Source organism: Tachysurus vachellii, chromosome 11 (assembly GCF_030014155.1).
Source record: "Tachysurus vachellii isolate PV-2020 chromosome 11, HZAU_Pvac_v1, whole genome shotgun sequence".
Classification (NCBI taxonomy): Eukaryota; Metazoa; Chordata; class Actinopteri; order Siluriformes; family Bagridae; genus Tachysurus; species Tachysurus vachellii.
Genome location: NC_083470.1, coordinates 5,862,930 through 5,877,500, shown reverse-complemented (window position 1 = coordinate 5,877,500; position 14,571 = coordinate 5,862,930). Strand labels below are relative to the sequence as shown.

General features: G+C 39.9%; 1 protein-coding gene across 1 annotated transcript in view; it reads right to left on the bottom strand.

The window, feature by feature from the left end:
* Positions 1-14,152: 14,152 nt before the first annotated feature.
* The window catches only part of LOC132853832 (fibrinogen C domain-containing protein 1-like), a 104,140-nt gene continuing 103,721 nt past the window's right edge, over positions 14,153-14,571 (bottom strand). The window contains exon 7 of the mRNA XM_060881832.1: positions 14,153-14,412. Within this exon, the coding sequence (XP_060737815.1) occupies positions 14,153-14,412 (260 nt within the window). The remainder of the gene's footprint in view (positions 14,413-14,571) is intronic.

The following is a 14,571-nucleotide window of genomic DNA, read 5'->3' as shown; positions in this document are numbered from 1 at the left end:
AGTTTTTGACTTCACTAGTGTTGCCAGACTTCTGATCCTGTTAAGCTCTGATGTTCCTGTTTTGCCCTGTTGACTTTTCCCTGTTTCATGGATTGTGCTTTTTTTTTTTTTTTTTTGCCTTATTCCAGGATTTACACTGTGCCCATTTACCTGTTCCGATACTTTTGCCTATCCCTATTTTTGTGAGGATTTTTGTTATTTAAGCCAGCATTTGCATCCAACCCCTTGAATCTACCTCATGATAAATACTTACTGTATGCAAAGTGCCATTTTAAGACCTCTGCTGACTGATGGATACGTGTGGACCCGAGAGAGTCTTCTCTCAGGAGAAAACACTCTCTGAGACACAGGTGGAATTGATTGATATCCAATAATCGTGTGAAGAGCAGCTTTAAAATTAGCCTAATCCCTAGGGATGAAATTGCTTTTAAGCTAAAATATACTCAATCCCTATTTTGCATTTTACCAAAAGCCTAATACATTAATCTTTTGTTAAGCAAAGTCTGAGAGAAGAACACGTTGCAATTTTTTCTTGTCAGCTATACAAAAGGAATGGCGGGAGGCCTGACAGATACACACGTTAGCGTTTACCAGTGATTTATTTCTCACGTTGCCTGATGACAGCAGCAGTCCTGTTTTTTCGCAGGCTTTTCTAGATAAATGAGCTAAAAGACCAATCGGAAGTTTCTCGCTACAGCCCTCTTAATACTGCCTGTCCCTCAGGGTGATCCTCCTTCCTCTCAGATCTAAAGGGAAATGACAGCCACTCGTCTCCTGTCTCCATAAATACTCTCTCCAACACTCTTGACTCCCTTTACCTTAGACTCTTTTTCATCTGTGCTCTTTGACTTTAGAGGAAAGGAAATATCTGTGAAGAGTGTCTGAAAGAAGATGAGCTCTTCGGTGAGAATGACAAGTCAATAAAACCTCAAGCACAACCGATTAAAGTTGTAAGTGAAAAATCAGAGTTTCCGGCCATGATATACACAATAATTTAGTGCAACTACAGTAAGAATTTGTGCAGATTTACACTAAGATAACACTCAGCATGATGCTGCCACCACCATGCTTCACTGTGGAAATGGTGGAATAGGGGGAAGCAAGGCACCAAACCCCCCAACCGCTCCCCAGTCACCGCACTATAAATGGCTGCCCACTGCTCCGGGTGTGTGTTCACGGTGTGTGTGTGTTCACTGCTGTGTGTGTGCACTTTGAATGGGTTAAATGCAGAGAACAAATTCTGAGTATGGGTCACTGTACTTAGCCGTATGTCACGTCACTGTCACTTTCAAATGGTCTTCTCAGTACAGGAGCAGTATTGCGGTTATCTTAAATTATACACAGGTTTAAATCTCAAATGAAGAAAATGCCTGGTTTAACAACCCATATGCCCTCTGTATCAGATTTCCATTGCAGGTTGCTATAATATACAGTATCAGTCTATAGGTGGAATAAAACAGCCTACAGCTTGGGTGACTAATCCACCTGATGTGTCATACTGGCTACGTTCATTCACTCACAACATGAGAAACTTTCACATTTCACATTAATGATTTACTCACTGTAGTTGGATGTTATTGATGAAATCCACATTGAATGAAATTAACCATTAGTGGTAAAGTGGCAGGAAGCATGTCAGATGTGGTAGGAAGAATAGTTGAATGCAAAAAAAAAAAAGTCTGAAAAGCATCCCACGCATCGTGCAGTTGTGATAAAGTGATTCACTACGGAGCAAGTGGGCATGAATAAAAAAGCAAGAGGAGTGGCAAGACAAATCACTAGAGATCAGTTGGAGACAGTTACTGAGAAAGCATCATGACCTTGGCTGATGTTTTACTAATGGTTCATTTCCATTTTTTAGTTTCATCTTCGCTCAAATATGGGGGCACGGTGGCTTAGTGGTTAGCACGTTTGCCTCACACCTCCAGGGTCGGGGTTCGATTCCCGCCTCCGCCTTGTGTGTGTGGAGTTTGCATGTTCTCCCCGTGCCTCGGGGGTTTCCTCCGGGTACTCCGGTTTCCTCCCCCGGTCCAAAGACATGCATGGTAGGTTGATTGGCATCTCTGGAAAATTGTCCGTTGTGTGTGATTGCGTGAGTGAATGAGAGCGTGTGTGTGCCCTGTGATGGGTTGGCACTCCGTCCAGGGTGTATCCTGCCTTGATGCCCGATGACGCCTGAGAGGCACAGGCTCCCCGTGACCCCAGGTAGTTCGGATAAGCGGTAGAAGATGAGTGAATGAATGAATCTTCGCTCAATTTTCATACACTTTGTCAGGCCAGTCTTTTAAAAAGAGGAGATTACATTGTTATGTCTGAGTGAAGACAGTTAAAAGATAATTTGATGAAATATTATGCCAACATAGTTATATAATACATCTACGACCTGGAGGTGAGGTCGTCAGGTCGTCCCCAACGTTCACTCGGTGTTTCGACCCTTAACCACAACATTGGTAGGTCAGCAGTGACTGGCCAGGTCAGTCACTGCTGACTCCTCTCCTCCAAGTCTGACTCCAATCTGACTCCAATCTCCTCCAAGTTTCCAGCTTGTATCCGCTCTCTTATGCCAGAGCCAACAGGAGGCTCTCTCTGCCGCTTCCCCCAGCTTATGAACGGCTGCTTTCCTCAAGTGGCCTCTCAGTCCAACCTTTGTCAATAGATTTCACACAGATTGAGCTGGGAATCCACCACATCTGACTCCCACCATCATTAGCCATATGTACTACTGGTGTCTTCTGTTAAATCAGCAAGGAACAAACCACTGGCAACTGCAGAAACTGTCAAAAGCCTTAGCCTGAGAAACATCTTTAAAGAGTTAACAGTTTTCAGTGCAGAACACCACGTCTGGATAGAATAATCAGGATATACTATTCCAGATGATAAGCCAGTACTGGAGTTCACTAGGTCTGCATGAGTTTTTGGTGCAGCAAAGGTCTTGTTGGAGTGAAAGTGTGAAGGTGGAAGTTTGGGTGTTCAAAGTGTCAGGCTTGTTGGCTGAGGACAATGTAGTCAAATTTGACTTGAGGAAAGGCATCTTGAGGTGCTTTCACATCTACAGTTCAGTTCATTTGGTCTGGACCAAAAGCAAAAAATTATAGATTGTAGCTTTTTAGCAGTTTTGGTTCCTTTTCATACCACACTGATCGTTCTGTTCCGCACCAGTTGAAAAGAACCAAAATGCAGTCATGTGATAACATCCACATCACTCATTGGCCACACGTATTTCCTAAACTGCTTTTCGATTGGTCAGAATAAACGTGCGGGAAATTCCAACGAAACTCCGGAAGTAAACAAAAAGAGGAAAATACAGCATACACCATGGAGAGACGACTGCGCGCTGCAATTATGTTCATGGTTGTAATCTACTACATCGCTTGTATACAGCACTCTATGCAAAGTCTTAATTTTCAGAATGAAGCATGGATGCGGCTTGAAAATATAATTTTAATGCACTGCAAATGGTGAAGACGCATCGCAAGACACTCCAGGTCTGTCCGCGACCTGCCATTGTTGTGCTAATACTGCCAATAGAAACTGTCAACAAGCACTTCCTCATCCCATAATGCACAGCGCCGCTGACTACGGCAGCTGGTTTAAGTCCAAAATGCGCAATACTTTTTGCAGTTAGGTCTGTTCGATCTCGGATCGTGTTCTCACCACAAACGAACCGCTCAGGAGTTCGTTTGAAAGCGTACCGAGACCACCTCTTCAAGGAGGTCTCGGTCCGCTTGTTTGGTCCGCTTTTGGTGCGCACCAGAGTTCGATTGCTGAATTCTCACCTGCCCAAACGAACCGCACCAAATGAGCAATCGAACTCTGGTACTCGAACTCTAGCAATCGAACGAAGGCAGGTGTGAAAGCACCCTTGGAAGAAAGCAATTACCAGATGGATACTGAGAAATTCTGTGGAATAAAAAGGCAAAGAAGCATGTCATAGCGCTAGAGGATTTGGAACCATGGTTGTCCATCCGGGTTCTCCAAATTCAGGGACGTAAAGCAGAGATAAAGATGAAGGTTTGCGGAAAGGGCAGATATGAGTTACCATACTGTATAAAGTGACTGGGAAAACATAACAGTGTGGAAATATATGGCTCATGTTCCAAACCAAGTGCATCTAAGGAATTTCCTAGAAAAAAATGACCACTATACATACTAACTTCAGTACAGTCGTATTTGCTTGTAGAAATGCTTTACTATTTCATCACTAACTCAGAAAATCTCAGGATGTCTAATTGCTTTTTAAAGCCTTCTTACTTACTTAATTTTAACAGCATCTTAACAGCATTAAAAAATCTGGTTTAAAACTTTTACTAGCTGAAGATGACTCACGTTCACATTACATTAAATCTTAAGGTCATTCTCATTGTACAGCTCTGTACATATGCACACTGTTAACAGGTAGGAAAATCACATTAAAACTATCTGATTACAGAATTTATATAATTTATTTATTCCAAATTGGCACACTCAGCTCTCCAGTGATATGCAATCTCAAATTAACAACATGAGACTGTGGGCTGACTAAATTTGCCTACTAATAAGACTGTAAATCATTACAATAAGTGACTTGTTTACCTTTCCATGACTCAGTTGCCTTCCTTACAGGGAGCAAAGCAGCGGTTTAGGTCTTAATCAGGCAGGCTGTGTTAGCTGGAAGGATTTAGCATGAGATGTGATGAAAACATGAAAACACACGAAGACCGTGCGACAACACTGTTCTAAAGTCCGTGACTTGCTGATGAAGCGCATAAACAAACATCATGGAAAGCACACTGAGGTAAGGATCATCAAGCCCAGTATTGATGTGGTTGGAATCCTGCATATTTAGTTTCTCAGAGACACCTGACTACACTCTGTGATCAATTATAAGACTTAGCATTAATGTGAAAGCTTGCCAAAACATACACTGTTCTTGAATGAATTATAAAGCAAGTAAAATACGTCACATGCCTTGTAATTGGTTTAATTATTTTATGTGTATTTATTTCCGCCATGTTGCAGTTAGCTTTGCGGAGTCCTCATCTTTTGTCGGCTTCTTTTTTCGGTTCCTGTTTCATGTATTTATTTTTGAGCTTTGTTAATAAGTCTGTTTTTATTTTGTTATCCCTGCAATTGGGCCTGCTTTTATCACCGTGTCCCTAAAAGTAAGACTCTGCCACTTACAGACCCAGCGGGATACTCCAAACTTACCTGATGGCTTTGGGAGCGTTTTTTTTTTCTTCGTTTTTTTCTTCACTTTGTTTTTGGTGCCTATGACCTCGCCTCGTTCTTGTTCCTGTGGGGGACGCCGCTCCACTTCCTGGTTTTCTGCTCCTCGAGGGTGGGTACTGTCAGGACATTAGGGGGCGTTCTGGCAGTGTGTTTTCTGTCACGCGTCTGGTTTTAATTGGTTTAATTATTTTTTTGTGTATTTATTTCCTCCGCATTGCGTTTAGCTTCGCGAAGTCCTCATCTTTTGTCTGCCTCTTTGTTTCGGTTTGTGTTTCATGTATTCGCACGTCCATGTTGTTGTCCTACAAACTGTGGCTATAAAATTGAAAGCACACAATTATATAGAATTTTGTTTAGAATGCTATACCATTGCAATTTTCTTCACAAAGGCCCAACCCTGTTCCAGCATAACAATGAACCTGTGCAAAAAGAGAACGCCATTAAGACATGTCTTGCCAAGGCTGAATTCTAAGAACTCCTGACAGAACCCTGACCTCATCTTCTATCCAAACATCAGTGCTTGACCTTACTAATGCACTTGCGGATAAATAAGCAAATCCTTACAGTCACACTAAATCTGGAATGGCCCGTTTCATGTGCCACTGTATTAAAGGTACAAAAGCCAAAGTCCTTAATGCGACCCGAAAAGCTAGGAAATGTGAGTGGAATTTTGCAGTATGAAATCATTTTTGTATTTACAACTTGGAATGACCTTGAAAACTTGCATGATCAATGACAAATCCAGGTCTGAAAGAACACTAAATTCTTTGTGAGATTTTTGAATCATGGATTGAATCATGAGGTTTTTGAACCATGGGTGCTTTGTAGGCCCTTTAAATGGCATTCATGGTCACATGGTTAACATTGTCTACATGCAGTCTTTTCTTTCTACTGTTTCTTTGATTAGAGAAAAGGAAATAAACTAGTATTCAGACATTCAGGCTGATTAATTTAGCCACTGTAATGACAGGTACATTCAGTATAAAACCACACTATATAATTCCCATATATACCAAAATATATAATATATACCACAATATTAACATTTTTATAATAATCATTTATTTATTTTCTTACTTCAGAATTCTGTAATTATTTTGAGTTTTGACTTAATAACTCATTACTTAGAGATCTTGTTACTTTAAGATTTTACATAAAATCATGTAACGTTAAGTGGAAATAATGATTTATTAATAACGAAAGTCAAAATAACAACACATCACTTCAACATGGCTTGAAGTGGCTTTGCACTAAGGCTAAGTTTCCTAAAAAAAAAAAAAAATTTTTTTTGTGATTATCACTGACAAAGGGCACCGAGATGTCACTTTAGTGATTTTTTTAAATTATTTTATTTTTAATGTTTCTTATCATCATGTCATATCAACGGTTTAAAAAGGGATGGTGAAAATTTTGAGTTATTTTAAAATAATAATTTTAAAAAATGTTGTATTCTTTAAGGATTAATTGCTTATTTTTAGCCAATGATGTGCCACCTTTTTGAAAATATGGGCATTTTTTTTCTCTGTACTTATGTAACAGGTTATATGTAATTTTATTACACATTTTGAATGGATTATATATCAAACTGAGATAAAACAGTGATATTCGCTCATTATCAACATGAATAAGAAACTCCATGTCTTTGTTCGGTCACTTGAATATTGATGGCTTTAACATGTTTGGTGTGAATCTCTGTTTTAATTAAATCATCTCTTCAGTTTAAAAAAAAAAAAATAATAATTCCTAAATGTCCTGCTGATTTGTGATTACGCTTTCCAATCTCAGACGTGTGAGTCTATAGGATTTAAATCAATCAATCACTGGATACACATAACTGAGCCAATATACATAAATAAATTAACCATTAACCATGTCACATATAAGGTACAGGATGCATTAACATTTTGAAAAAAATATTTGCTTTGCGAGAGAGAACAGCATGATTGGAATAAAAATTGAATAATTTTCAAAAGTGCCCAGAGATCTCTGAGTCAGTGCTGTGGATCAGATGACTCATCTCTCATGAATGAATTTTAATAAGAGCTGCTTATTTTCAGCAAAACGGTCAAAGACCCTCTCAGATGCACTTCGCAATAACAAACCCATTTAGTCTTTTTTAATGTGTAAGTGTAAGATTTTTTACGATGTGCCAAACGGCCATATTGTCATAGAATGAGTCTTTTTTTGTGTCTATTGTACTAAATACATACTGTATTTTTTTTTTTTCCAGTGCTACAGAATGGTTACACATAGGACCATCATAGGTCATGTAGCCATTCTGTAGCACCGGAAAGAAAAATCCACTCCAACCAACTTGCCTATTCTTCTTTATAATTTTACAATGTGATCTTCAGGTCTTCAGTGGAATCCAGGATTTATTTGGAAATGCAGTTCTGAGATAACCGGTTCAATTTACACTTTTCATACGCATATTGGTCTATTTTTACTTTCCAGCACATTCTTAGCTTCCTGCATGATACCACTTGTCGACCTGCTTATAGTGTAGTATTAGAGGAATAAGAACAAGATGCAAATAATTCATTTTGCCGTGATAATGGTCCGACAGAAAACATCCCACGCTAGAGATGTTGTTTTTTTTTCTTTCTCACAACACACACCCATTGTGTTGTATTCCTTACTGGAATGATAATTATCATTACATGTCCATTAACACTTGGCAAATGAGCTCTAAACAGGAATAGTGCTATCAGAGCTGCATTAGTGTCAGGATGTAGTGCACCATCTATATATGCACTCCTCGCATTGCACCTCGCACCCTCAGATCTACCAGCACTGCTTGACTGGTCCCACCACCTCTGAAGGTATTGGGTAGGTACACAGCAAGGCTCTTTTCTGTTCTGGCACCGATGTGGTGGAATAAATTTCTCTAGATGTCCAAACAGCTTAGTCTTTAATTAACGGGATAAGACCTACCTCTTCCTGAAACACTTGAACTAGCACTTTTTAACTGTTTGTTGTATGTGTATGATGGTGTCTTAAGTCTGTAACCTAGTGAACCAGTGTTAATGTATTCATCCATCGACTTCAAAGCACTATTGTATGTCGCTCTGAATAAGGAAAATGTACATGTATATGTACTGTATATGGTTGAAATGACAATAAAAGCTCTTAATATATACTAATTCTATTTCCCAGTGAAATAAATGATAAATCTTCTCATTCCTCTTACTCCAGTAAAATGGTTCATCTGATGGCATTTGCTTTGTCATCACATGCCTGAATATGAGAACCCTCATAGCACTGAAAGATCTCCACCAGTGTCTGAGGGGAAAATGTAACTGTCAGTCCCATTTCATTAATGTACCATGATCGTCTTTAATAAATGATTTCATCTCTCTGGCAGTGACTGCTAGCTAAATCCCTAGACTCTGCTTATTGTGAGTTAACCTGTCATAATCATAATTTAAAAAAATCATCTCGTACTAAGCGCATTGTCTTTGATGAGCAAATGACAGCTAGTCATAATCATTTATTTTTCAAGTAAGTATATATTTCATATGTAAAGAATGGGTTTTAAAGAAGAATGACTAAACTTTTTATAATGGAACTAAAATTGTTCTATCTATCTATCTGTCTGTCTGTCTGTCTGTCTGTCTGTAACTATACAAATACACATTCAGCCATATCATATATCAAACCCACCACCACTGACAGGTCAAGGGAATAACATTGATTATCATGTTACAATCACATCTAAATAAAGGGGTGCAATATATTCTCAAACTTGATGAAGTATATGCGTGTGGAAATGCTGTGCTTACAGTGATTTTTCCAAGAATATAAGGGTGCTTTTATGCACAACAAGAAGCACACTCTAAAACCACCTTACCTGTAATAAATTCACTGTAAGGTGCCCTTGAGTGGCTTGTTTTATAAAATAGTAACATAACAGGACAATAAAATCCAGTGCTCGGTCAATAATTTATATATTATTAGCATTATTTGCAATGTGGGCAAATGCTTTAGCTGCAAAGCAACAAAATGGGCAAAAAAAGGAATCCAGTTCAATAGAATTTATTTGGCTTGTTATACAAGAATGTTCAGTAGGAACAGCAAAATTTAAAGACAAACAAAACAAAATTCCTGGTGACATACTGTACAGTATAAAATTAGCTCCATGTCTTTTAACTATACTGTACCTCCAGTTCTCTCCTGGCTACTGACTTCAAATCAAACAAGACTTCCTTCAATTTTTTTCTATTATTCTCTAATTTTCTTATTTCCTTAAAAATAGGGCAGATTGACATGCTCAACAACTCTCTTGTTTATTTTCCCTAAAAAGCACAATGTGGGAATTGGGCCTTTGTCAGGGATTACTCCAGGTGAAAGATGTAGTGTAAGATGTGTGTAGTGCCTCTCCAATAAGCACTGGGATGTACTGTAGTCTGTCACATCATCACTCGTCACAAACTATGTTTACCTGTGGCCTACAAAAATGGCCGCCCTGGAATCACGCTCCCAGCATCCACCTGCAATCCCAAGCTCCTAGTCGCCATCCTTCTGATTCTGTTCACCTGTAAATATTTAATTTAATTAGCATGCTCCATTAACATTGTTTAAAAGCACCTTTTTTCAGTTTATGATTTGTGAAGTAGATATTTAATTTTACATTCAGTCTGTGATTTACCATGGGGGGCACAGTGGCTTAGTGGTTAGCACGTTCGCCTCACACCTCCATGGTTGGGGGTTCGATTCCCGCCTCCACCTTGTGTGTGTGGAGTTTGCATGTTCTCCCTGTGCCTCGGGGGTTTCCTCCGTGTACTCCGGTTTCCTCCCCGGTCCAAAGACATGCATGGTAGTTTGATTGGCAGCTCTGGAAAATTGTCCGTAGTGTGTGATTGCGTGAGTGAATGAGAGTGTGTGTGTGCCTGCGATGGGATGGCACTCCGTCCAGGGTGTATCCTGCCTTGATGCCCGATGACGCCTGAGATAGGCACAGGTTCCCCGTGACCCGAGGTAGTTCGGATAAGCGGTAGAAAATGAGTCAGTGAGTGAGTGAGATTTACCATGTCTGACTTTATGTTCCTATTGAATTGTATATTATATTCTTTGTTTTTTAGCGGTTTTTATCACAAACAAGATCGCTCTTCACCCCTAAAAAAACGTTGCTAAAGAAACAGTGGCATTTCAGCACCAAGGACAGCACCACTGAGAGTAGCTGTAAGGTGAAGTGGCCAAAAGCCAATCAGGACTAACTCCTCAACCTCCAGGGGAAGGCGAGCTTAGAGAACCTGTTCTAATGCTGGGTCCTTACCTCTGTGTGTCTCTGCAAAATTCTCTAGTGCGAAGACGATGACAAAGCTCCCCAGTCTGCCGAGCCAAGCCACGATCCTGGGTTCGGTCAGCTCACCTGCACTCTCCGGCACCACCACCCAGCTCTGAAAGCCTTCATGATCACCCCCACAACTCACCTGCAAGCTGCACTGCTTTCTTTCTTCGTTTTCCACTAATAAAAAAGCACTTTTTCCTGTTTTTGTGACACTGAATAAACAACCTGCATTTGCATCCTATCTCCAAGAGTCTGTGTTTATGATATACTCCCAGATGGGCATATATCAAGGACAACAATACAGCCAATCAGATTTCAGCACCAAAACATTCTGTTTTATAATAAGGTTTTATAATAAGTGCTATAACCAAAAATGGCTGATCTTTAGTAAGGTCAAAGATCAATAATTCACACTTTCCCTCTTTGGCTAAAAAAAGCAACTTATACTTACATAACAAGAACTTTGTCAGAGATTTTAGCATAGCATAGAATATCACAGTATTCATAGAAAGTCTACAAAAACTTCATAAAATCATTTTTTTTAATTTATTTAACAATATTACTTAAACGTTTAGCAATGTTAGGACACAAACATAAATGGGATGAAATGCCCACAACACCGTGCCTTTATATTTGTTTCAGTGTCAATACAAAGCATGAAAAAAAAACCCCAGCAGATCTCACTTTTACTAGTAGAATTGATATTTTCACCATTGGGAAGTCATACTGATTCTCAAGGTCATACCAGTCCAGATGCATCAGTTAGCTTAAGCTGGGTTTGTGCTTTGCATCTGATTTTTCCCTGGACAGGATCAGCAGTACTGTATCTCTAGCAAATGTTACAATTGGGAATGTTTAATTTTGACATTAAGTAGACAGAGTAGACAAAGAACAAAAATGTTAGCAAGCGATACCCCTTTTTCCACCGACACACTGCTGGAGCTGGTGCTGGAGCCGGTGCTGTGTCAGGGATCCGGCTATGATTGTTTTAGGCTCACTGGTTAAACAGCAAAACCATTACATAATCAAATTCTGTCACATAATGAGTAGATATTTCTGGGACCACTTGATTAATCTATCAGGGTTCATTATCAAAACTATCGTTTTAAAAAAATATTATACTGTATGTATATTCTGTATGTTCTTTTAAGTTTGCATGACATGTAGTGGACAGCACAGTGGTACAGTGGGTCGTATTCCTACCTCACTTCATCTCCAGGGTGAATCCATGACTTAACACTGTCCCTGATACTGATATTGTCCTATTGTCCAGCATTCTAGCCATATGTTTTCTCCACTTTTCTGGGACATGCAGGTGTCTGTAGGTCTGTTGGCTGCTCTAAATTGCCCCTTGGTACGAATGAACAAAATTAGCACAAGAGAAAGTCTCATCTGCTAATTTACTTAATTCCAACTTCTGTAAAGCTTTCTAAAAAAAATGTAAATAAATAAGTAATTAATGAAAATAAATAATGCACTCATATTCATCAACCTTTAAGTCTGATTATCATATTTATATTTGGCTGCATTTTAACACACACACACACACACACACACACACACACACACACACACACCAATTCACTGTTGTTGACTGCTCATGGTAAAGTCAGATCAGGATGCATGGACTCTCACTCTCGAGGTCGTCACACACACTCACTCACCAACACAGTCTATAAATACACTTCTTTCTTAACCACACACAACTTTAACCAACCACTCATCACACTCTTGTTCTCTGTTCACTCCTCCTCCCATCCACATCCTGTGCTTGACCATACCCCTTGCTTTGCTTCTAGCTAAATAACTCAGCACAATGGATTAACATCCACCCTTAAATCCTTCAACATCTTTCAAGTGCTTAGTAGCTTAGTAGTCAATGCACTGGCCTATTAATCAAAATGTTTTTTAAATTGAAATTCAAATCCCAGGTCCACCAAGCTGCCACTGCTGGTCCCCTGTGCAAGGCCCTTAACCCTCAGTTGGATAAACAGAGATAAAAAAAAAACCCAAGTCGCTCTAAATACTCTGTCTTTCAGTTTCTTTCCATCAGCAACTGGCCTCATCAACAATATCCAGGACGCACCATGGTCTCTTATCCACATCTTTGGACATTAACATATAAACCCCTTTGTTGTGTTCATATGTGTTACATTAATGCACAGAACAGACACAGACACCCATACTGCACCTTCTTACCTTCCTACCTCCAACTGTGAGCAGTTGCACTGTTCCACTAATATAATTTTTATTCATTCATTTCATTCGTTCATTTTCTACTGCTTATCCGAACTACCTCGGGTCACGGGGAGCCTGTGCCTATCTCAGGCATCATCGGGCATCAAGGCAGGATACACCCTGGACGGAGTGCCAACCCATCGCAGGGCACACACACACTCTCATTCACTCACACAATCACACACTAGGGACAATTTTCCAGAGATGCCAATCAACCTACCATGCATGTCTTTGGACCGGGGGAGGAAACCGGAGTACCCGGAGGAAACCCCCGAGGCACGGGGAGAACATGCAAACTTCACACACACAAGGCAGAGGCGGGAATCGAACCCCCAAACCTGGAGGTGTGAGGCGAACGTGCCCCCCACATTTCGTACCTCCACACAGCGGTGCTGGCCATGGAGCTTTGCGCGGCATGAATGCACCGTCCCTGGGCAGAGGGAGAGCTCTCGCGGGCTTCAGTGGAGGAAAATAATTATTTTTTTTTTCCATACATCCACACCGTGGCGCTAGCCATGGAGCTTTGCCCGGCATATAATTTTTAATTTTTAGATTTGTTAGGTTTATTCTCATAGGTTCTTTATATTTATGCTCCCTCGATTCACATTAATATTCGCTAATACACCAAGACAGATTCCTCGTAAATAAATTAAGATGAATCTGATTCTGATCTGTATGTAACAAAGAACCATTAATACCAACTAGTATGTTCATGATGAGCTAGATGTGGATGTATTACTAATTTATCTATTCAAACTGTCGGCGTGATAAAAAGAAATAATAATTAAAAAAAAAAAAAAAACAGCTTCTAAACCAGCACCAACACACTGTTGGTGGAAAAAGGCTACCATTTCCCTGCTGTATGCAGAAGTGAACATAGAGATGTTAATTTACAAAGTGAACCAAGCCAAGCTCTGGGGATCACTTAAACTATTTACAGGCTAATTATTATGCTAAAAGTCTTTCCAGAATGTACTGCAAAGAGTCCACTGTGCTCCGTCAACCATTATTAAGGACATTCGTAGTAATCCGCTCCGTATCACGCGAGCACAGCTTCAATCAAACAAATGTTTTGTTTTTTTTTTTTTTATCTTCTTGATCATCTCCATAGATGCAATGATTCCTTCACCTTGTTGTTCTTGTTCTGGTTTAGTAGGAATAATTCCTCTTGATGAACAAGGGCATAGTATCACCACTCTGCCACTGATAAAAGTCTCAGTAATTGTGCTCTTTCCTTTATAGTGCTGTTGAGATGTCAGAGAGAAGAACAGTTCATACTGGGCTAATGGTTCCTAGACAGTTTTCAGAAAGATCACATCATTGTACACTTCTTTTGTGTAGTTAGTGGCTCTAACACCAAGAGTCCGACTCTCTTTTTTTTTCCATTAGCAGTGTTCTTTCTGTGTCCATTACTCACTAATTTTCCTCACATATAGGCCTGATTTTCATCTCCGTGAATTTTAGCGAGTACTGCCAGCCCGTCCAGGAGGACCACTCGATGCCGTCGGCGTAAGACGAGTGCTGGCCTCGTAGGTACTGTCCGTTCAGGTTGGACATGTGGCAGTTCCGGTACCACCAGGCTCCGTGGTAGAAGGATGCACAGTTGTTCTCCGAGTGATCGTTGTCCTTGTCCTTTGTAGTGAACTTCATGCCGTTGTGTTTGAGTAATGAGTCACCTAAAGCAAGAGAAAATAAAATAAATAAACTAAGCCAAGAGGGAAAAGGATTATTGTGTGACTCAAAAGGTAGAAGGCCTTTTCAGACATAATTATAAAACTCTCATTGACTAGCCTTTTTTTTCAGTGGCTGGAGCTTACTTTTCAACTTATGGACAA